This window comes from Acipenser ruthenus, chromosome 4, assembly GCF_902713425.1.
Source record: "Acipenser ruthenus chromosome 4, fAciRut3.2 maternal haplotype, whole genome shotgun sequence".
NCBI lineage: Eukaryota > Metazoa > Chordata > Actinopteri > Acipenseriformes > Acipenseridae > Acipenser > Acipenser ruthenus.
This window is the reverse complement of record NC_081192.1, coordinates 61,809,160-61,834,249: the sequence shown is the minus strand read 5'-3', so window position 1 is coordinate 61,834,249 and position 25,090 is coordinate 61,809,160. Positions and strand designations below refer to the sequence as shown.

Sequence of the window (25,090 nt, the reverse complement as noted above, 5' to 3'; positions counted from 1 at the left end):
GTATTACAAAAATAAACACAAAAAACCCTGGTATTACCAGCTATGGTAGAACCAGGTTAAAAATAAAAGAATAAACAAACAAGTCCCGCACACAATAATACAGAACAGAAAACAAACAGTAGCTGCTGTTCTCTAAACGGCTGCGTTGGTGGTGGTGGTGCTGTGTCGGCAGTTGGTTCCTTCCAACACTGGCTACGGCACACTGCAGCACTCACTGCCCTGGGTGGAGACGAGACGTCCGGATACCTCCGAAGCACACACTCGGGAATAGAAGGAGAAAGGTAGGAGTCGGGTCGCAGGCAGCTGCCTGTTCAGGAGTCTGGAACGGGATCAGTACAAAGTAGCAACACACATACAACAGCACAGCCTAAATACTGAAAATACAGAAACAGCGCAGCCTAAATACTGTCCAACCCCGCCTCTGCAATCAGCTAATGCCCCCGCCTCAGCCAACCGGCAGACGCAGCACAGCTGATTGCAGAAAGCGAGTTCGGCGACCGCGAGGTTCCGTGTCAGGGCAAAATGACCGACCACACCAGAACTCCTGGTATGATCATTTTCAGGCCGTTTGCCCCGACTTCGGGCTGCCCTATGCAATGCCACAAGAGATCGGGAGGGCGGATTATAACGGGAACCTATTACACCCCCGTCACACAGTTGCACACATTTTCTGTTCGGTCAAGAGCACATTTGAAAACAACCCAAATACATGCTAATCCTTAACCAGATTATTACTTTTCTTTAGCACAGGTATTGATTATATCAGAATAGCAGTACATGCAAGCTGCTGTAACTGACTGTCCTTTGACCTATCTGTACTGTATGTCAGACTAACATTTTTACATACAGTATTTATAGAATAGCTTGTTCGAGCCCGAAGTTTTATTGGCGTGGCTGGCCCTGAGGAAGGATCTCATAGAGTTTAGAATCCTCTGGAAATCCCACCATTTGTCCAGGGCCAGCTGTACCTTATCCCTGCGGTAGATAGTGGCCTCCAAGAACTCCAGGAGATCCGCCGCAGGGATGTCCGGAGGAGGGGCGGACAGATTCTCCGAGCCCACGCTGCACGTGGACTCTGAGTCCTCCTCCCTCTACTCCGGCTCTCCATCGCCTCCCTCATGATGGAGAAGAACAACACACTCACATTGTTGCGTAAGCTCATTGCGCCTTATCTTTAACTTCACCATCTCTCCCTGTGCCCCACCCCCAGGGGACGTGGCGGGAGAGACTGGTGGAGGGACCCTCATGGGGACTGTCTGTACCCTCGATTTAGGGAGCGCAGACGGGCGCTAGGTGTACATTGCCAAGCCAGATGGTCTCGGCCCCAGTTTGGGCCCCTTTTTGCAGGACCGAGGCACGGTTTCAGGCCTGTCTTCAGTCCTCGGAGGGAGGGGATCTACCCTCTCGGGTTCTTCCCCTCCCTCAGGCGATGTTGCGGTTTCCCCCTCAACGTCAGCACCAGGGCTGAGACCCTTGTCACCGCCAGAGGGGGTAGCCTGAGGCGGTTGCTGTTTCGGGGGCTCCTCCTCAGTGACTGTGACTAGAAACGGCCCCTCAGTGGTGGGTTGGGGACCGGTTTCATGGCCCTGTTGCGTGTCGGGGAGGGGATCTACCTCGAGGGCACCACCTCCTTCCGCCCTCTTTGGTTCTTGCCCTCTCTTCGATGCCTCGGCGGACGTTGTTTACATGGGTTCTGCCTTTTCTGCGGAGCCCAGGTCTGCCTCAGGGGATGATTCTGATTCCCCCTCCTCGGCAGCATGAGGGCCGGGATCCCCGTCGCCACCGGAGAGGGAAACCTGAGGCGGCTCTTGTTCTGGGGGCTCTTCTTCCCCCCCTACCAGTCCCTCTGCGGAGTCTACTTGCATGGGCCCTGCGTTGTCGGCGGAGCCCGTGCATGCCTCAGGAGCTGGTTCTGTCTCCCCATCCTCGTCAGAGAGGGAAGCCTGAGGCAGGTGGTCTTTTATGGTCCCCTCCTGCGCCCCCTCAGTAAACTCTGTTGCTGTCTTCTCTTCTGTGGAATGCTCGGGACCGCTCTGTTGGCCCTGTTGTGAATCAGGGAGGGGATCTACCCCAAGGGCGCTACCTGCCCCCCCCCCCCCCCCGTGTTCTTCCTCTCTCTCTGGCCCCTCGGTGGAAGTCACTTGCATAGGCTCCGCTATGTCAGCCCTGTACCGCCTCGGGGGATGGATCCTTTTCCTCATCCGTGGCTGCGCAAGGGCCAGGACCCTTGTTGCTGGTGGAGGGGGGAAGCCGAGGCAGTTGCTTTTGTTTTGGGGGGCCCTCCTTTGCCCTCCCATAGACTCCCACCATGAGGCTGTTTTTTATACACTTGTGCACACACGTAAGAAGGCGGGCTTGCGCAACATCTCTCCTGCACTTGTTTTTGCAGGGAGACTAATAAGGTGTTTTATTTAAAAATAAAAGAACCAAATCAAAATATTTTTAAATCAAAAGGTGACCTACTACTTTAGAAAAATAAAGTTATAAAATTATTTGAAAAATAAAAAGTTTCAATAACTGTTTTTAAATTGGTTGCTGAGGAGCTTCACAAACGCGTGACCTCTCAGTGGTAGTCCTAGTAGTTGTAGAAGTACTTTTTGCGATGCATTCCTAGGTGTTTTAATGTTGTGCCTGTTAGACAGGCTTACTAGTTGGTTGTAATATGAATATAAGTCGTTATTTTTAAAAAGGGCGTTCTCATTTGGCAAACTTCACCAGTAAGAAAATTAGTACACCAATACATGCTGGTACATCACGTCAGTAATAGAAGATTTTGTTAATTTAAGTCAACACCCCCAGACTTTACTCGCCTTTAGTTGGCGCTGTGAAATGTGAGTAAAACGTTTTTTTCTTAAAAGTAGCCTCTCTTTCTTGTGTGTACGTCTGTTCACAGAGAATCTGCATTTCCTGGATTGTCTCTGATTGGCTGGAAGACCCCCGGTTTCAATTTAACACGCATTTACTGCAACTCTAACCCGACTTTGTCACTGCAGTAAGGAAGGATGCAAATTATATAATCTGTATTGGAAACATTAACACGAGTCGTTTGAAATCTAGGAAGAGACAATGGCGCTGTGTGCAGAACAAGTTGCTTGCAGCACTGATATGAATGAACAGCAGAATGAAACTAGGAAGGTTGCTCTCATCACTGGCATCACGGGACAGGTAAGCAGTGCACAATTTATTCATACGGACCGTAGGGTACCGCACTGTCCAAGCAGTTACATCACACGTCTTGCATGTAGCATTTTACTAATTCACATTTCCTGAAGCCTCCTGGAAATATAGCTTGGCTTGTTTAGCAATATTTTATTTAAAATAAAACAGTAGCCTTATGTGTACTGTGTTAATGTAGATGAGCATTATTAGTGCTACGTATTGTGATTAGAAAACAACAATACGCACTTTCAAAATACGTTTGCCTGAGCTCAAGTTCACAAGTTTTGCCACATACAATTATAATACCGATAACATCTATCCCTTGTGCAGGTTTAAGTTCAGTAACTACAGTGATATTAGGTTACAATGTAATGTTCAGAAACAACTTCATAGTAATGTAGTTAGGGTTAGACTTCTACAGAAAAATGTGAGGGAGCAACGGTGCACGTTTTCTGAAGCGCAAGGGTTTTTACACCTAAACGATGACGAAATTAGTCTGTAGATATTTTTTGGGGAGCCTGGGTCCATGAAAAACAATACTGTTTGTTGGATGAGAAAATATTTATTTACATGTAAATCATTATATTATGTTAAGATTGGAACGAAGTTTTAGGTTACCTATAATCAGTATAATAATTAGAATTAATAGGTGAAGATGCTGAACTGGAAAATGCTGCCAATCTCTCTGTTTGGGTAGATTTTCTATGGAAGGTACCCAGCCCAAACTAAAGAAAAGGAGACTCACTCTCTAAACTGGGAGGGCTGTTATTTGGCAGCAAAGCTATATTTGGTTCAATACTGGATTTTCAAAAATGTTAATACCGGATGTAACCACATGAAACCATTTGGAAAATAATCTGACTATTCACTTCTAACTGGTCCCAAAAAACATGTTTATAAGCATTTAAAATAAAAAAATAAAAAAAAAAAAAAAAAATAAAAAACAGCTGTTTTGCATACACTAAATGTTTGGTATAATGTTTACATTTTTTTAGGATAAGACAAAACTGGAGAACAGAGATATTTCATCCACAGAATAGAACAAGCTTGGCATCAGAGCACTGCAGGACATCTCTCAAAATGACACACTGTTGGGTCATTTCGTGTCAACTCAGCCAGCAACACACGAATACTGAAGCGGTGGTACTTGTTTTCATGAATTCTACACAAGACCTACCTGCCTATCTGTACAGAAGCATTCATAGGGCTACTGACATTTAAATACCATTTTTAGATCCTCAAAATCACTCCAAAATGAGACGCGTTTCAAGTATGACTCCCCCCTGCCCCCCCTCCCCCCCACGGAATGACCCTGTTGTCCTTTGACACAGCACAGTCAGTCACAATACAATATAGCAAAGGAATTCGCAGTTCTTTCAAATAAGACAAGTCCTCAAAATGACCACAATGTAGCATACACACTAATAGCATACGTCCAATCGAATAAATATGATTCTGCACGGTAAGCCTTAAAAAAGGTTGCAAATAAAAACGAAAGCAAAAACCGGACCGCGAGGGCCGTACCGAGCCCTCACGGTGCGGTTAAGGAGAGCCGAGCTGTGCTACTGTCACATGCAATGAAAGTCAGTTGTTATTAATTAACTCAGTTTGCCAAAAGATGCGCAAACAAATGACGTTCAAAAATTAATAGACCAACGGTACAGCTGTATCTTGTATCGTTATATTTTGTAAATATATTTAGGAATTATCCACAAATCTTACTGATTACATGGTTTTAATAAAGTTCAATTAGTTTGTTGAAGGGGAAAAAGGTTTTAAAAATATGATTTGCCAAAGATATCCCGTTTAATGATTGTTGTTTTGTGTTTGGGTGCTTAAAAAAAGAAGCTGCACAAGCTCGAGAGCCATAGTTCTATGCATGGTACAGCTGTATTTTGTTTTACTATATTTTTTGTAAATATGTTTAGAATGTATTCTCTGCATTTTATTTTCTGTATTTTAATATAATGGTCAAGGATGTGAAATTTTGTAGTATTTTGTGAGAAGTGTACTGTACCCACGGTTTATGCCCATTTGCTTCAAATCGTCAGAAATTTGGGCACAAACATTCTCATTTCTGATGCACGACTGCAGATCATCCTGAACACTTCTATCTGCCCACAGGCAAACTACAGCCTGCACTTCCTCAGCATCCCAAGGTTGTACTTTTCTCTCATCACACTCGCTGCCCGTCATGTTTGCTGTTTGTCTTTCTGGAGTGTACTGACTGGTGTAATGTAATGACGAAAATCCTGAACCCTGCCCTTGGCCTGGGTTGGCTCAGAGCCAGATTCAGATTTCTCGTGAGGCTGGAGTTTCACGGGTTGGTTCTCGCTTGTCTCGACAGACAGCCAGTGGAGAACCACTCATACCTGTACCATATCGAGCCTTAATGGGTCGGATGTGATAGTGGAGAAGGGGTATATTAGCCTAACATGTGCCCTTTTCTACACACAATATGGTATCCCAAAGCTCTTTTACAATAAAAAAATATATAAAGTCTATACAGACATCACACATCACAGAAATAAGAAACAAGCAATAAAATGCATAAAAAAACACATTAAAAATCTGACAAAATAGCAGGTGAAAAAAATAAACGCGACAAAATGTATGCAATAAAATAAAGAACAGAAGGCTTTATCTTATAGCCTACTAAAAACAGGTGGCTTTTTAAACACTGATATGATATTAAACAAATTTTGCTTTGTATTATAAGCTTTCACAGTTATTTTCAGTAAATCCCAGTAATGCTATTATTTTATGAAAATGTTTCATTTGCCACTTAGTTTATTGCGAAGAAACTACAATGTCAGGGATAAAAAAAAGAAATGAAAAAGAAAAAAAGCGATGTCTACTTATGTACTGTTTCTGCCTGAAATACACACGTGAAATGTGTATAATTTTAAGTTTGACATCCATATTTTAGGATTAATATTATTGGAAATTGCTTTAATTTTGTAAGATTTAGCTGGGAATTGTGCAGCATGTGATTGGAACAGGAAAGTGAAAGTAGTTTTTGTATTTATTTAACTTAAATATGTTAGTAATGTACTTAGGTATTGTATTAAGTTATATGATTGATTACCTTAAAATGAGAAACAGTTTGATTTTATTATAGAAATGCATGAAAAAACTTAAGTGCATATGTCTATTTGCTATATTTTGCATATGTGATAAACTAAGTATTGTTAGGAAAATTAGCAATGCGGCCACCAATAAGTGTTCAGGCACAGGAAATTGGCCGAAGAAACCGAGCCTGTCAAAGATCTTTTATTTAAAAAAAACCTGTTTGGCAACAGTAATAAATGCACCTGCGGCACGCCTCTCAAAGATGGCACGGTGGACATGCACTGAATATTATTTTCACTTCTGTTTATTGTTATTTGAATACTGGTCAGGAAATTATATTTGCTTTCTATTTTTTATTATTAATGGCGATCAAACATTGTATCATTGTAAGTAGTTATATCTGAGATGTATTAGTTGATTGGTGCAAGTGCAGTGTTGCAACGTTTTGTTACTGTATGTAAAGTGTGATTGGATAGTCAGATTTTCATGACCATTTAAACACCCCCCCCCCCCCCCCACACCACTACGCACATCTTGAGCTGCCTGTGACCCCCCAAGATTTGGACATTGCCTTATCTGGCCCGCCAGAGAATGGAATTGAGTACCACTGGTTTAGCATATTACTGAGTGTAACATTCTGGGTGTAGTCTGTTCATCTTTGTCACATTTATAAATACGTGTCTCTAGAGAACCACTAAATCTAATTGTGGTGAAACTGCACAAGGTTGTTCTTTGACACAACACAAGTTATTAAGCGTAACAGAATGTAGGGGTCTTGCAGGCCACACTGTCTTTTTACTTTTAACCAGAGAAGCGCTTATTCAGTTGTGACGAAACTTGGTTTGGACATTCTGTTCAATCAGTCGCTTACATATTTAAATGTGCATGCACTGGATATAGGTCACGGTGATCAACTTTTAAATGCACTTTTGTACAGCCTTGGAGGGGGAGGACTGTCACTGACATGCTTGTTATTGATAATTTGATAAAGGGGTTACAGTAATTCGACCCCTTTCGTCAGCTAATTATTTTTTGTTCAAAAGCCCTTTCAAAAAAAGCTTTAAAATTATACTTGCATTACATTATTGGTTTAGGTCATCCCCAATATGAAGAGAAGTGTGGCGATTTTTCTAAATGGCTGTTTTTATCACCTTCAGACATGTCCACACCATGTGGGCATTAGTTACAGTTTTTCTTTTGCCTACAGAAGACACCTTCTCTTTGAACCCCTGCACATGAACCACACCTTGAACTGGAATGAGCCATGACTGAACTTCTGCACAGTCATCTTTTTCTATGGGTACAAAAAACAATACAATTCAGACTTGAATCTTGGAGAAAGTTTACATACAATTAAGAACAAACAAATAATGTGTAAGAAAATGAATTATTCCCAGTGCCAGCCCACTTGTCACTTTTATTCAGATTCAGCCTGCCTTGATGACATCAGTTATGCTTTCCCCATCAATGTATGCCATTTACCCATTTTCTGAAGTTTACTTTGGCACATTTAGAACCATACACAAACTGGCAATTCCCCAAAAAACTGAATTAAAAAAATCATCTTTCAAAATATGTTATTCAGGACGTGAATGATAAATGTATCCAAACTGAGTATACATGCTAAGAGGTGCTACAGTACACCTGCATGTGAGAACCTGAACAGGTTTGTTGGAATTTAAAAACAGTTTGTAGTAGTTGTTGTTTTTGGGAGGACCAGCAATGACATCACACACACAGGAAGCTTGAAGGCAAAACTCAGTGCCACACCTGGCGACTGAGTGGTGGTTTATTAATTATTATTATTATCCAAGGCGACTTACAGAGACTAGGGTGTGTGAACTATGCATCAGCTGCAGAGTCACTTACAATTATGTCTCACCAGAAAGACGGAGCACAAGGAGGTTAAGTGACTTGCTCAGGGTCACACAATGAGTCAGTGGCTGAGGTGGGATTTTAACCAGGGACCTCCTGGTTACAAGCCCTTTTCTTTAAAACAAAAAAAGGGTCCGAAGCCACAGTCAGCTCCCAGGTAGGGTAGCAGGTATTACAAAAATAAACACAAAAAACCCTGGTATTACCAGCTATGGTAGAACCAGGTTAAAAATAAAAGAATAAACAAACAAGTCCCGCACACAATAATACAGAACACAAAACAAACAGTAGCTGCCGTTCTCTAAACGGCTGCGTTGGTGGTGGTGGCGCTGTGTCGGCAGTTGGTTCCTTCCAACACTGGCTACGGCACACTGCAGCACTCACTGCCCTGGGTGGAGACGAGACGTCCGGATACCTCTGAAGCACACACTCGGGAATAGAAGGAGAAAGGTAGGAGTCGGGTCGCAGGCAGCTGCCTGTTCAGGAGTCTGGAACGGGATCAGTACAAAGTAGCAACACACATACAACAGCACAGCCTAAATACTGAAAATACAGAAACAGCGCAGCCTAAATACTGTCCAACCCCGCCTCTGCAATCAGCTAATGCCCCTGCCTCAGCCAACCGGCAGACGCAGCACAGCTGATTGTAGAAAGCGAGTTCGGCGACCGCGAGGTTCCGTGTCAGGGCAAAATGACCGACCACACCAGAACTCCTGGTATGATCATTTTCAGGCCGTTCGCCCCGACTTCGTGCTGCCCTATGCAACGCCACAAGAGATCGGGAGGGCGGATTATAGCGGGACCCTATTACACCCCCGTCACACAGTTGCACACATTTTCTGTTCGGTCAAGAGCACATTTGAAAACAACCCAAATACATGCTAATCCTTAACCAGATTATTACTTTTCTTTAGCACAGGTATTGATTATATCAGAATAGCAGTACATGCAAGCTGCTGTAACTGACTGTCCTTTGACCTATCTGTACTGTATGTCAGACTAACATTTTTACATACAGTATTTATAGAATAGCTTGTCCAACTGTGATGAAGCTTGCAAATGTTATTGAAAGTATCAGAACATAGGGCTCAAATTTTTTGATCCGACTCTCCATCTGTACTGTATGTCACACTTGAATTTTGTCAAATTGTGACAACACTTGCTAAGAAACTTTGTGTACTTACTGTAGTATTTCATAATCTTGGGGGTCTATGGGGGCTGTCAGTCTCTGAATGATACACCTATATTCTTTTATTTACCCCATGTCAAATATGGATGAAACTTTCCAAGGACATAGCACCAGTTGTCAAGTGTATCATAATCTGGGGGCATTTGGAGCCTGTATGACTGACTTACTGTCTCTCTATATGTATGTGTGACCAGGATGGCAGTATGTTGTGTAAAAGAATGACAAAAAGTAATCAGGTTTCCTTAACAAGCCCCGGGTTTTATTAAACGTAAAACCCACGTCAGATGGGCACCAAACAGTCAAGGAGAATAAACAAAATAAAGGGAAGCCGGGGTACACAGCAATGTAACCTGACAAAATAACAATAACGAGGGTTGCAGTCCCAAACAAGGAGAAACACAAAAAAATAAAGACAATCCTTCCCTTTGATCCGGGAATGAAAACCACGGGGTAAAAATCCAGCACTTCCGGGTTCTCGCTCCTCCGACGTGTTCACGGAGCGTCCCGTTAGTGCTCTATAAAATACACAAAAAAAGACACGGGTTAGCAGGTATGCGCAATCACAACCACCCGCTTCCTTGTTTCCCGTCTCACTCTTTAATTCCCTGTTTGTGTTTGTATCTCTCTGTCTCTCTCCTTCTCTCTCACGCACTGTACCTTGCCAGAAGGAACAGAACACCGGGCCACGCCCCCTTTTGTACGCCCCGTCCCGTCCCCATTGGTCAGCGAGGGCAACTGCCGTCAGCCAATGCGTGATTGCCACTGCGCTTCCCGACCGGGTCTGTGACGTTGCGCACCGCGGCTCCGCCTGCTCCTCGTCCCCAGTGCCCTCACCGGTCGGAAGGGAGATATAAAACAAGAATTCACTCTCTCTTTGTCACAGTATGTGACAGTAATTTTTTGTTTTTTGTTCTAATGAAACTTGGGCTGGGTGTACAATTGAGAGTATCAGAATCTCAGAGCAAATTAAGTCATGTCTTGCAGACAGATGCTGAACTTAGACAGATGTGCAGGTTATTTATAGCTCTTATTACAGCCATGGCAGGATATCTGATGTGTTCTGGGAGCAGACTTCCTTGTGTCATGTTGGATAACTGGGTGCTACTAAACTGAAGGACATCTATTAAAGTGTGAAGTACAGGTTTTTCTTGTTTTTAAAGTGAAAGACTTTTAGTGGAAAAGTGTAGAGGATGGGGTTATTATTTAATTGAAAAAGTGAAGGAAATAGTTACTTCACTGGCGAAGTCCTTTACTTGTCACTTTTGCATTGAAAAAATACCCTGTCCTTCCCACTTTTCTATTGAGAAACTTATGCTTATATATATTTATTTCCTGATAAATACTATACAGTACAATAGTTATCAATTACCTTTTGGAGGCACAAAAGGTAATTGAGATATATATATATATATATATATATATATATATATATATATATATATATATATATATATATATATATATATAAAGATGACCTTTTGTGGTCTGTGTGGTCCAGTGGTTAAAGAAAAGGGCTTGTAACCAGGAGGTCCCCGGTTCAAATCCCTCCTCAGCCACTGACTCATTGTGTGACCCTGTGCAAGTCACTTAACCTCCTTGTGCTCCGTCTTTTGGGTGAGACGTAAGTGTAAGTGACTCTGCAGCTGATGCATAGTTCACACACCCTAGTCTCTGTAAGTCGCCTTGGATAAAGGTGTCTGCTAAAAATAAACAAATAATAAAATAACATGATGCTCCCAGAAGAGTGAGAAGACCCTGCAGATTTGCACTGCGACTTGCTCTGTATTACTCTGATAATGTGATTCTTAGCAGGTATCGATTTAACAGGAGCACAATTATTCACCTTTTTGGAGAACTAACATTTACTGAAGAGTCAAACTGCATGATTAAGATTCTGATGTTGGCGAGTTTTGCAGGTGTATTCATCACTGCCATGCGCAGAAAACTAGTAGGCTACTTAGCTTTACATATTTTTCATATCATTCCATCTACCGATGGAGGCAGCTCAATTCATTTTAAAGTAAATTATATTTTATTACTCCCCACAACACGTACATGTGTTTACTATTTACAGCTATGGCCAAACATTTTGCATCACCCTATAGAATGAACTAATTTTGTTTTTATAGTCGAATGAAACCTGCTGAATATTATTACGTTAAAATATTGAATTACATACCGCTTTGCAGTTTTCCATATACTTGGTGAAAAACTGTCATAAAATCTAACATGAAATACTGTACTACTATTATGGCTTTTGGTTGACTTTTTTTTATTACATGATGTTAAAAAAAAAAAAAGAAATAAATTGTCGTTTTCTTTTTTTATTGTCTCAATGCTAAAACTTTGGGCCATAGCTGTATACTGAAATAAATATTTGTCTAATAGGATTGTTAGTTCAAGAAGTTGCATTTAGTAACTACTGTGGCAGGGCAAATGCCTGCCTGTAAAATGTGTTGGCAAGAATGGGGTTAATTCCTATCCGTGTGTGTGTGTGTGTGTGTGTGTGTGTGTGTGTGTGTCTGTGTTTGCAAAGCCACAGGTGTAATTAGTTTATTTAATAGTGCCATCTGCCTGGGATTAACAGGTCGGTATATAAACAGGATACAGTGTTTGTTAAGGGCAGTCTGTGAGAAGGAAAGAGGCTATCGGTGTAGAGAGACCTATGTGGTTAATAGAAAAGATAGTGTGTAAACCTTTTTGTTTGTGTTGTAACATTAAAATAAATGTTTTGTGACTGTTAGCTGTCCAGTTTATTAGTTTAAAGACTGTGCAAAGTTTAGTTAGTACTCCATGTGGGAGTTAGGTTTTTGTTTTGATTATTTTTCTTATATTTCTGTAAAATAATAAAATGCACGAACATGCTTTAAAAACTTCAATTTCTGTGTCTGGGTCTGTGTAAATGGGGCAAACAAACCTTAAATTCAGTGAAATCTTTCACACTACAAATAAATTGCAAGAAATATGTAGTGTTTTCTAATCCAATTTCCAATTATGAAACCGAGTAGTATTGTGCGACAGTTTTTCAAGCTTTATTTATTTTAGTTTTAAAGAAGCTTTTTGTATGGTAAGGTGTACAGTATGAGAAACAGATTCGAGGTGTTGTATTTGAATGAATTGTACAGGTATTTTCAAACTGAGGGAATACAGTAACAAAAGCATAGGCGATTTTTCTGCCATTTAACAATTGTATTTTAATGTAACTGTTTTTCTGTGCCATTTGTCATTCAAAAAAAAGTTTTAAACAAAATACTATGAGAAAAATAACCAGAGCTTGCTGATGCTGTAGTGCCTTCTATACTTTCTTGTGCGCTAACATGAGAGGATCCTTTTTTTGTCAACCAAAATTCAATCATGAACTGTGACAACACATTACATTTCTGGTGGTTACAGTTCTTTTTCAGGAAGGCATGTGCAAATAAGCTGTATACAAAATTATAATTTTATTTTATTAAAAAAGTGTATACTGCACATACCCTAACCTCTGTCGCGTCCAGCACCTGTCTGTGCTATTATTATTATTATTATTATTATTATTATTATTATTATTATTATTATTATTATTATTATTATTATTATTATTTTCAAAACTGACATCTCAATATTTTTGACAACCTGCCTGTCTCCAGACATGTTCCGTAGCCATAACGTGACGGAGTAAACAGACAGTGTATGCCACTGACGTCTTAAGCAGGGGACACGGCTCATTTGTATACCTCAATTGGTTAGGTAAAATCCCTCGGTAACAATCTGTGCTAGTAAATCACATCTAAAACCACTACTGGCCAGTAAAATAACCAGGCAGTACTTTTATAAATAACTCATTGTAGGGTTTGCCTGAGTGAACATGTTTTTCAGAACAGGGAGGAGAGTCTCCATGTCGGTGCCTTTATTTAATGTATTAATATTATTATCCAGGAAAAGCTTGTTTTATGAGTAATTCCTCAGGGCAATAGACAGTAACTGAGAGTATGCGCTAGTTACCAGAAATCTTGTAAAGCTAGTGCTATTCAGGTGGTCATTTAGTGTACCCAACTATTTTACCCCAGATATTTCTTCCCAATTTAGAATTTCCTATTCCAGTATAACACAGAAATTCCCCACAACAACTTGGCAGAACTGAAGGAAGGTGAGAGTGTATCCTCTGATCCCACAACCATGCCAATTGCCTCTTTACACCAAGGAGCTGGAGAGAGGATGTTGGCAAGCTACTGGCCTCTGGAGGAAAAACAGCAGCCCTGCAGGTGACTGTAACGCGATGAGAGAAAGTAGCTGACAGTTTCCTTTCCTAAACTGTGGATGCTCTATAGCCAATGCGAAGCTCCCTCTGGAATCCCCAGCGAAGATTGGCAACTTTTCATTTGGTTGTTCAGCTACAAAAAGGCACAAGTAAACCTCATGTTATTACTTTATAAAAAGGTGTCTAGGCCACTGTTTAATGCGAAGAAACGACAATGGCAAGGAATGAAAAAAGTAAACAAATAAAATGCGGTGTCAACTTTATGTACTTTATATATTTTGGGAATAAACAAAACAGCGTTTAACTTGAACTGCTATTTGTCATCCTTTGTTTTGTAGTTAATTCACTGGGGTAAAGTAAGGCCTACACAATGTATTCTTTCTACTTTAACATGTTACATATTGTAACGTATTGCTGTAAAATAAAGGCACACACACAGGGGCCACACCTACCTGCTGCTATGCTGTCTGCCTGTGTTCTGAGCAATATAATGGCTTCTATTACTTTTTAAAAATGAACGAATAGCCAAACTAATATTTAAATTATGAGCGAATATCCGAACATGAAAATCCTGTGTTCGTCCCAGCACTAGTATTTACAGTGACTTTGTCCTAGTGTTTTACTACTTAAAGTCCTAGGTGTTCATTATGTTCCTGTCTAGTGCCCTGGATCATGAAGGACTGTAGACCTAGGAATAGTAAGTGAACTGACTCCATGTTTCCTGCAGCAGTGTAGCTACTACTTCATGATCCCTCCTGGAACCAGTAATTCAAATTAATAAAAGCAGCCAGTTGTTGGTTTGGTAACTGTGTCTCTGATGTTGAAGTCATGATTTAATTCTTGCATTTACTGCCTGAATAGCACTTTCTTCTTCAAGTTCACGTGGTCATAGAGAATTGTAATATGCCACATCCCCAGACCATGTGAGTGACTCAGCCTCCATGTAGTCTGTGCATGTGTCAACAGACTATTTTTTATTTTTTTTTGCGTAACAAAATAATACTGCAGTAAACATGTGACATTTTCGGTCCACTAAAATAAAGGGCTTTGCATAATCTCTGCAAGTATAAAATTGCAGTCCAGTGTGAAAACACAACACAAAATAATACATTCACATCCAAAGTAGCACTATAGCATTTAAATGTTCAATACAAAAAAATGGTGCCTGAGTTACAAGCTCTTGCAGTGTCTTAAAGGTACTGAACTGACCTGGTACCTTCCAGGTACTTGCCCTGATCCAGCCCGCTACCAACTGATGCTTAGGTCACCAGTCTGGTACCAAACCAGTCCCACTAGAGTCTTCACCCGCCCGGTCGATATCTATCTGTAAGAAGATTGAGGCAGCACCTGTACAACTGTATCTCTACACTGCATTGCTTGCTCCTTACATCATGCCGGGGTTCTATCCCTGTGAGACATGCAGGGAGGCCAAGGAGGCACTGGCTAATTGCAGCTTCTGCAAGTTTTGTGCCCCTTTCTCCAAGCACACACTTGAGAAACGGCTTCCCACAGCTTTAAGAACTCTGCGTACCTTACTCCTGCTCAGCGCTCTTCCCCATCACCCTCTTTTAGGAAGGTGGCTGCATCCTTACCCCATTGCTCTGTGCCAAGGGAGACTAGACGACCTGGAAAGTAGCCCAGGCAGGGAACCGTCCTCACGGTCTCCTTCATCTTCCTTGAGCTCTGCCTCTCTTTCCCCCTCCCCCTCGGAAGAGGAAGAACAGTCGTGATTCCAGGCGATCGGCAGACTCTGAGCAGATGTTAAGGCTTTGGGCAGCTGTTTCCCACCAAGGAACCATTCTCGCTACATTACTGTGGGAACGTGCGGCACCACCTGCCCTGCCTGTCACCTTGGGGCCCCATGGGACTGCGAGCGCTGATTGGCCACACGACATACTGTCTATCGCCACCTCTGAGGAGTTGGGCGAACAGGAACTGGTGTTCCTGTCTGAAGACGTGGAGTCCGATAGCATGTACCTAGTCACCCAGTCTGCAGTCACCCAGTGTCAATCGCATGGCTCACTAACTTTGCTGTGGCTGCATGAGAACCTCATTTGACTTTGGGAAGTTTATCTACCTGGGTGATGAAATGGACTGTGGACCCCCTTTTGAAGGGGAGTACCCAGCAGCTCAGAGTGGAGGCTTCACCCCGAGGCAGATCAACCCGCTGTCCCCTCTGTTTTTCCAGATTAGGTGGCGAGGAACCGCTGGGAATAGATGTCTTGGCACACCAGTGGCTGAGGCATCTGTTATATACCTTCCTATTGTTTGCGTTGCTCCTGATGTGTCTGAAGGAGATCGGGCAGAACCGGGTCAAGGTGCTCTTAGTAGCCCCATACTGGCCCAGGAGAACCTGGGTTTTGACTGTTGCAGCTCCTGAGCGGTCAGCCGCTCTGCAATCTTGCCGTTGCGATGGCTTTGGTACACATACCTATATGGTAATAGTTACATTTTGTACTTGAACCAGGGCTAGAATTTAACTTTTTAAGGCAGTAGTGAGGATTTGATACCTGCCTGGAAAATAGGTAGCAAAATGGTCTTATTTGGTAGCGGTTTATTTGACTAATAATTGATATGTAAAAAATAAACACATACCTACTGTTTTTAAATAGACTGAATATCCCAAACTATCACATAGTAGGCCTATATTTAAATCAGAAAGTATTTATTGAAACCACCTTGTGTTCAACTAAGTAATGGAACTAATGTAATTCCTTGTTGAAGTGTATTGCATTTTATTTTATCCTTAAATTCTACAAGTCTCCATCTGCCATGGACGAATGCTGCTAACTGAAAATGTTTTTTTTTTTTTTCTTAAGGCATACTTAAGTCAAGAAAGCAGTTTTTCGTAGGGGTAGATTATCAACAGAAACCACTGCTCGCTGGTTTTGATTTTGCATTTCCCCAAAATGTTTTAAATTACATTTAATAAACAGCTAAAGCAGGGAAATAAATGAACTAGAAACAGATCAAGTAGACCAGCTATCGGCGAACCGTGCATACATGCATTTGTGTCTTTTTAATGGAATGCACATGAAAGGTATTTGATTTCCAAAAGAAAAATAGAAAGGAAATAAAGTTTAGTTATTTAGATTACTGTACCTGCCCTTTTATTGTACTCTTAGAAAGAGGCCCAATAAGAATTTTCACATCCCACAATGGAAGTAGCCAAAGAAACTTGCAAAACATGTGGTTATCCTGCCAAACTAGATGCCCACTGGGACTCTAGTTTCTCATTTTCTCAACTTCTGCTGATTTACTTGTAACAAAAGAACAGACATAGAGCAATAAAATAGTACAGCGAGCCTGCAGTACATATGTTGTAAATTTAATATTACAAATTAATTTGAAAGTCTACTTCACATAAAAGCGAACTCAAATCAAAGTTACTTAACCTTATCTTGGCTTGATAATATATCAAATACAATAAAAAGAGGGATACTTTATTTAAGATACTGTAGATAACAATTCAAAGCAGCAAAAATTGAGAAACCTGAATATGTAAGCAATAGCACATGACTGGGTGGGCATTAAGGTAAATCAAGGCATGCCCTGGATGCATTGTAAGACAAAGCTGAGTATCTTCAGCACCAGATAAATGTGTTGTTATAGCTTAATGCACACCCTGGAGTGTGTTATTGCAATTACAACACAAGGTGTTTTATTTTGGAAAAAACAAAAAACAAAAGCAAAAAAAAAAAACAACACTAGATATACACTTTAAAATAACTTTTATTAACACTAGAAGCCCCGCGGTGGTCATTTTGGCGGTTTTTGGTTTTAAAATGTAATTTTCTCCAGTCGTGTAACACATATGGGGCTGTGCGTTCATGTACCTTTCTGTCTGTATGTATTAAATATTCCCACAAAGCATGAAACGCGGGAGTGCAGAAATAAAGGAGATATATTATATTATTCCTAAAAGCCCCACCGTCACATTGACGGCCACACAGAAAACAATTGTATTTTGATTATACAGAACAGTATTCTACTTTATTATTTTTATTTACCAGTCCGCAATGTGTTTAGCTGTAATCAGATTAGTCTCTACTCTCTGCCTGAGTGAATGACTGACAGTCTATTGTTTTCAATCAGCCTTTTGAAGGCTGGTGCCTGCTTGCCAGCTGCATTGCTTTGGTCAGTCAATTAGCATCGGGACTAGTGAAAATAAATACCAGAGACCGTGGAGTTATACAATGTAACAAAATATGGAGTTGATGTTTTGATCAGATGGCACGGAAGTATTCCGTGAAAGCTGGCTCCCGACGGTGGCTCGTTCAGGTGTTTTACAATGTATTGGACCTAGCAGCCATCAGCTCCTGGGTACTTTACAAAGAATGCATGGAGAAGAATTTACCAAGGAGAGAATATATTTTACAGTTAGCACAGGAACTTCGCAAGAAGCATTTGTAACAGAGGGAGACTGCCAAGCATGTACCCACAACTGAAGCTGTTAACCCCGCTGAGAGCAGCAAGAGGTGCCAATGCCAGGTTGGCAAGTGCAATAAAAATAAAACTTCGGACAGCTGTGCCCTGTGCAGAAAGGCGGCGTGGAGAAGCACATTATCTGTGTTGATTGTGAACAGCCTTTGAATCAAGGTAAAGGAATACCCTTTTGTCCAAAAAAAGAAAAATAAATTAGACTTTTTTTAATAACTTCTTGTGCTAAAAAAAAAAGACTAATTACATCAGACTGTTTCTCCTTTCGTTATACTATTTACAGTGTTTTGAATACAGCCATCAGAAAGACTGCTGCGGGGCTTCTAGGTATGAGTATATCTCCGGTCCTTCTAGTGTTAAATGTATCCTTCCACCAATGCAACATAGTCCCCATGGTTTGGCTTTAGCAGCTACAAATTAGCAGCAAGAGTTTATTACAGATTAATTGCTGAGATATGTTAGCATTCACAATATTTAATACATGATTACACATTCTTCTGAGAAATTAATTGCATGCGCATTTACTGTGTTCTACATATTAAAAGGTTGTCAGCAATAGAATGCTTTAAAAAAATAAAATAAAAAAGTAACTGCCATGCTGCTTTCTACAAAGGGTAACTTGTAGGGAGCATTTTAAACGAGACTAATGGAGTTTGGCATTGATATACTGACAGCCCTGAGAGTACTGAGCATAGTGAGGCCTCTCGCAGCCTTGGACTAACCTAATGATCCCAGGCTGGAAAATGTGTTTGCCAGGCATTGTAGCATCTCATGCTGATCTGTGAGAATTAGCATTTAGCATTGGTCAATTAATTAAAAAAAAAAAAAAAAAAAAAAAAAAAAAAAGGTGCAGTGGGTGTCTATGTGTCGCCACCAACAGCCCCTTTATGACTTGAAACAGACAACACAGTACATTACAGATAGCATCAACGTGATCTCAATGTTGTTCTGTTGCTTAGAAGTCTAACAGATCAGAATACGTTTTGCTATTTGCACTTTATGCCATGAAGTGGTCATTAACCAGTGCACACACATAGGGTTCCCAGGCAGACCGAACGCCAAAAGACAAAAACAAGCACTATTTAAATGAGGACCCTGAAAATGAAAGTGTTTTTTTTTCCCTATGCAACAGGGATTCTGATACAGTATGCGTTGCTATACAAGAAGGCTTGGTGGTGCAGTGGTTAAAGAGAGGGGTTTGATACTAGGAGGTTCTCTCAAGCTGTGAGTGTGCAATTATAATGTCTTCACCCTCTGCAACTGTAAGTTGGTAAATTGACTTTTTTCTTTTTACAGATTCACAGTTACTTAAATAAGTTGCACACCCCCAGTGGGGAAATTACATATTTTCCAACCAATTATTTACAGTTTAAGTAAAAATAATGAATAAAAGAGGATTCTGGAGTTACAATTTGGATAGAGGTTTGAGGCAAAATGTACTAGAATATGTGTGCCTCGCATATAACAAGTTCACAAACTCACTGGCTTCAGTCTCCATCGCAGCTGCTCTCCTTACTTCCTTAGTGTCATTTGATCGTCCATCACAGCTTGTATCCAGTCCTCCAGGTTCTAGTGAGATGGCTTTCGATGCAGAAATCACAATAAACTAACGTGTGCAATGTATTTTTAATAAGTGAACTATTAAATGAAATTAAATTTTGGACTATATTACACCGCGGATGTATACACAATAAAAGTTTCTGGTTTTGTCTTAATTTAAATGTGTTTTAATTATTTTTATTATTTTTCTTCCCACAAATGACAGGTAGCCGTGTTGTAAGCGGTATAAACCACTTCGGGCTCTGCGGTTCTGATGATATATACACCACTTCTGGGGTGGTTAAAGGCGTATCACTACTTCAGGCGTGGTATATATCATGAGAACCGCACGGCCCGTCATGGTTTATACCTTACACATATATGTATGTATATGTATTAGGGCTGTCAAGCGATTTTAATTCTTTTAATCTTTGTTAATCTTGGTTTTAATCTCCCATATGTAATTGATACAATTACTGCATCCATCTAATTTTGTTTATTTTATTACTGATGCTATATCTATTATTATTATTATTATTATTATTATTATTATTATTATTATTATTATTATTATTATTATTATTAGGGGGCCAAGCAACGAAGTTGCTTTACACCTATTGTTATTAAGATTATTATTATTATTTTTACTCCGCCAGTTCTTGAAATGTCTGTAAAATCAACACCGGTGCACGAAAACTCATGAAACTTCACACAATGGTAGAGGCCTGTGGGAAGTGCCAGCCCGAAAATGAGGGTAATAGGTCACATGGTTTGGCAGCCATATTGGATTTTTCAAGAATTTTACACAATTAAAAACAAATCTTTTTCAATTGGCTAAAACAAGCAAATACAGGTGAATTGAATATAAATCCATACTGAACTGTGCACGTTTAATTTTGTCCCCACCAGTGGTACTTCTGTCAGCGCATGTTTTGGTATTTTAAGTGTTGCTTCTCCAGGAACTGAAATTTCCGCTGTTCAAATCCAGTGAATCACTGAGCCTGGAAAAGAAAATGTATTGTTAGAAGTGGTGGAAATGTAGATATTTCATTTTCAAGTCTCCTGTCCTTATATTTCTGCACGCAACACAATTTACCATTCAACTATGCTTGCCCTTTTCCTGTGTAGCCACTCTGTCAAGGCTTTTGATGCTTTAGCCATCTCCTTGTGTCTCAGGGTGTATGTCCTTCCTGTTGCAGTTGTTGGCTCCACTGATTATTATTATTATTATTATTATTATTATTATTATTATTATTATTATTATTATTATTATTTATTTATTTCTTAGCAGACGCCCTTATCCAGGGCGACTTACAATCGCAAGCAAATACATTTCAAGTGTTACAATACAAGTAATACAATAAGAGCAAGAAATACAATAATTTGTGTTCAAGTGTGACAAACCACAATTCAATAATACAGCAGATAATAGTGATAGTTACATCAGGATATGATTAAGTACAAAATACTACAGGTTAAACACTTGGCAGATTACAATATTCTGAAGTACAGGATTAAATGCAGTAAAATAGGGGGCAGATAAGAGCAAAATAAAGCGCATTTAAATGAAGGGTGATAGTGTCCCAGGATACAACAGAGGAGTTCTACAGGTGCTGTTTGAAGAGGTGAGTCTTAAGGAGGCGCCGGAATGTGGTCAGGGACTGGACAGTCCTGACATCTGTAGGAAGGTCGTTCCACCACTGCGGAGCAAGGGTGGAGAAAGAGCGGGCTCTGGAGGCAGGGGAGCGTAGCGGAGGTAGAGCCAGTCTTCTAGTGCAGGCGGAGCGGAGAGGTCGAGTGGGGGTGTAGGGAGAGATGTCTACAATAAACTGATCTGGACAGCGTGGGAAACAGAATGATCATGCTGGTCCATTCGGGGGCAAGAAGTTAATTTCAGCCTCCCGTTTCTTCTGATCAGTAGACACCACCAGCCCGAGCCACCAGTGACTGTCATACTGAACAGTAACATATCTTTTCACTTGGTCAAATGGTCGGACATCCTCTTCAACTGCGGTTGATTCTTCTCTTTGTTTTGTTGACTGGGAGAAATCTCGTAAAGGACTTTTGTTTTGGAAACTGGTTGAAAGAAGTGGTGATGCTGTGTGCGAGGCACAGTTCTTACCTTGAGGAATCATTGCTCCAGCAAGTCTTGCTCAGCTTGCCATTGTGCTATCGTGAATTATTCTACTTCAAGAGCAGGAATGTTGTCTTTTGCAAACCTGTACAATTGGTGTCTGGATTTGGTCAAGGTATATACACTGCAGTACTGAGTGTCCTTCTGATATGCAGTGCCTTTTAAACCTGTTTTACTGTGAATAAAATTACTTTTAAACAGCACATGTAAAATAAACAGTTTGTTTGAAAATAAATTGGACCTGACGTGCCTGAGAAGATTCACCTGACACTCTGCATTCAACTCTGTGCTGTGCTCAACTAACGGCAGACCCAAAATCCAAGGTTACACGATTTGACCTGGGTGAGGTCAAAGGTCACAGAATCACACAACTTTTTTTATCTTACACTTCACAGAAGCTTTCATAGAATGAGACGATAGTGCTATTCGAGAGCTTTAAAATGACAACAAAACTACCTTTGTTTCAATTATGGAGGAAATTATGACCATGGAAAGGTTGGGTGGGGGGACCAAAATGGGTCAACTTTGATGAGCAGTATCTCATGAACGGGATGTCACTCAGGCCTAAAATTTACACTTAACCATTTCTCCCAAAGGCAAACATGCATAGAAATGTTAATCACAAATCAAAGGAGGTCCATTAGCTACTTAGGTCTGAAATGTGCAACTTTAGCACACATGTATTCTAATTAATACATGGTATTTGATGCTACTTTAGATGAAAGGAAACTCAGTTTCTGTGCCATTATTCTTGGGTTATCTGTTTGCACTTGTAGGTCAAGGTGACTTAAAATAATCTTAAACTATGAAAACATCCTCTGGATAATATTACAAATCTATTTCCTGAAATTATTCAATAACCCCTGCAACATTTATATAATTATAATACAATACAAATGATGATATATTTCATCATTATTAGAAACTGGGGTTTACTCCATTGGTGGTCTAAATATCACAACTGTTTACGTAATACAAAGCAGGATCTTTGTGACAGTATAAAGGTTACATATAATCAAACGTATTTTAGTTTAAAACCTCTTTAGTTTATATCTGGATGTAAAATGCCATGGATGATCCCATTTTAATAGTTTAGGTGATGGCTGTATTTGGATCCAGCACTGTTTAAATCAACTGTATAGACTCTACTACCTCCATAACTACATTTTCTGGACTTGAATAACTGATGTAATGATTCAGGTCAGCCTGCAGGTGGTGCCTGTATAATGTCCTGTGTGAAATCTCCTTACTTCACATAAGAAACAGGGCACATGAACAGAAATGATAGATACAATAACACAATAAAAATAAATGGGTGTATTATTATTATTATTATTATTATTATTATTATTATTATTATTTATTTCTTAGCAGACGCCCTTATCCAGGGCGACTTACAGGTAAATAAGTATTATTAAGTTTTATTCTAATACTATTTTATGTTCCTATCAGCTGTCTTTGTAATTGTTCAGTACCGAATGATAAAACTGAAAATAAAATCTATACATAATTAGTATTACTACATTACTCTTATACATTATACTCCCATAGTAAAATGTACTATTAATTTAGTCACATAAGAATTATCGGTAAGTATGTTAAACCAAAGGACAAAGGTATGCAGTGTCTCTGTTCATATTTGTGTTTGTGATATAGCTACAGTAAGTCTATTGGACCTTAAAAAAGCACATGCCACCAAATAAAGTATTAAAAAGCAGATTGTGTATTAATGCTGTTCATATTTAAACAACATATTTTTCCTGTTGCTCAAATAGAAAGGGCAGAATTCTTTGTATTGCTGGGGGTATAATGATTTTGTCATCTGACTGTGTAATTTATGCTGTACGGTAACTCTCTGGGGTCATTCCTCTGCTTTATTTATTGCTTTTGGCTTGGGCTGCCTAGGTCCAGTTAACTTGACAGGGAAAGTCGTCCACTTGAATTAAAGTTTTAGTTTGCCAAGCATTTCAGCTGGATCAGTCTTGCTGCATTTCCAGATGCTGTACAGCGAATCAATCTGATGGCATTTATCCACACACCTTGTAGTAGTGTTTTTTGAGGATGTAACCTTATTGCAGTATCAGAGATAAATTGCTTTGTTCCATTTTTAAATTCAAAGTAATTTCAGAACATAAACAAAACAAGTGATAATTTGATCAGTGTCTTGAATAGTGTGTTAACTTTTTTGTGGGTATCAAATAAATAAATACATAAATACATAAATAAGTAATTCTGTGTACACCACCTTTCAAAATGAATAGTGAATAAATGCAGAAAGACGGGTGGAACACAAAATGATTATTTATTTTTACCATTGCAGAATGACTGGGGTAGATGTTTTTTCCACAAAATGTGTTTCTGCAATGGTGACTGCCAAGACAGGTACGACATTCAAGTCCCTGGCGAATGGAAAATGGAAGCTCGATGACTTTTAAGCTTTACGCCAGACACTCTCTTTTTGCTAATCCAAGAGCAGACGTTGACTGACACACTCTGCCAGGCAGCTAGCAGACACTCCACTCACAAGGGAAGCAAACAACAACAAACAAACATCTTGTTGTAAGAGCTGTCTTTTAAATAGAACACAATGAGCTGGTCCCAGAAGGGCACTTCTCTATCTGACCGAATGGCTAGAAAGTGTTTCCTATTTATATTAAATACCCACTTGCGGTCATGAACTGTCTCAGAATTTTAACTATTACTTACTTTAGTAACTTGGACTATGTGAAGAATGTTTTATTTTTTATTTTTATTTTTTTATTACCAATATTTCAAGTATAAATAACAAACCACTACTAAAAGGTACAAATGGCTGGAGCTGGCAACTTCTTTGCCAAATTGGATTTTCCAGCTGTTATTTAGACTTGCATGCAACAACCTTGTCAAGCCAGGCAGCTGAAAATGCAGCACTTACCGGAAACCCAGGGCATTTATGATTGAGTTCCTGTTATTGACTTTTTCTAGATGAAATGCCAAGTTTTACTAGACATAGTACAGTAGGTTCAGTGTGGGAGCTTTACGTGAGAGCTGTCTGAGGAATACTGAACACTACTTGTTTCTAGACTTGTACATTTTCAGCTTTTTTTAATGGCACAGTTTCTGTAGTCCACAGCAAAACACTTTGAAGCACATTTGATCCTAATTGAGCCCGACTGTAATATCTACAGACTTATTGCAACAGCTTTAGTAGATGCTCCAAATATTATGGTTTGAAAGTAATGCTTGCTTGCTACACAATTCAACAGTTATTCAGAATAGTTACACAAAATAGAACACCATTTTTTGTGTACTGTATACTCACAATGTATGTTGTATTGCATCCGTAAAACTGGAATTTCTATAGTAACATTATAAATATTGTTTGATACACTATACTTACACGGCAATGATACCTCTTGTGAGTGTGTTTAACACATTCATCTTACCAAGTGGTAGTTAAAAA

At 39.9% G+C, this 25,090-nt stretch overlaps 1 protein-coding gene across 2 annotated transcripts in view; it reads left to right on the top strand.

Annotated features, from left to right (window-relative positions):
- gmds (GDP-mannose 4,6-dehydratase) overlaps positions 1-25,090 on the top strand; it is a 412,968-nt gene that overhangs the window by 6,945 nt on the left and 380,933 nt on the right. Inside the window, exon 2 of one of the 2 annotated variants that reach the window (XM_033999922.3) lies at positions 3,058-3,165. The exons of the other annotated variant lie outside the window; for it this stretch is intronic. Within the exon in view, the coding sequence (XP_033855813.3) occupies positions 3,058-3,165 (108 nt within the window). The remainder of the gene's footprint in view (positions 1-3,057; positions 3,166-25,090) is intronic. 2 annotated transcript variants of the gene reach the window in all.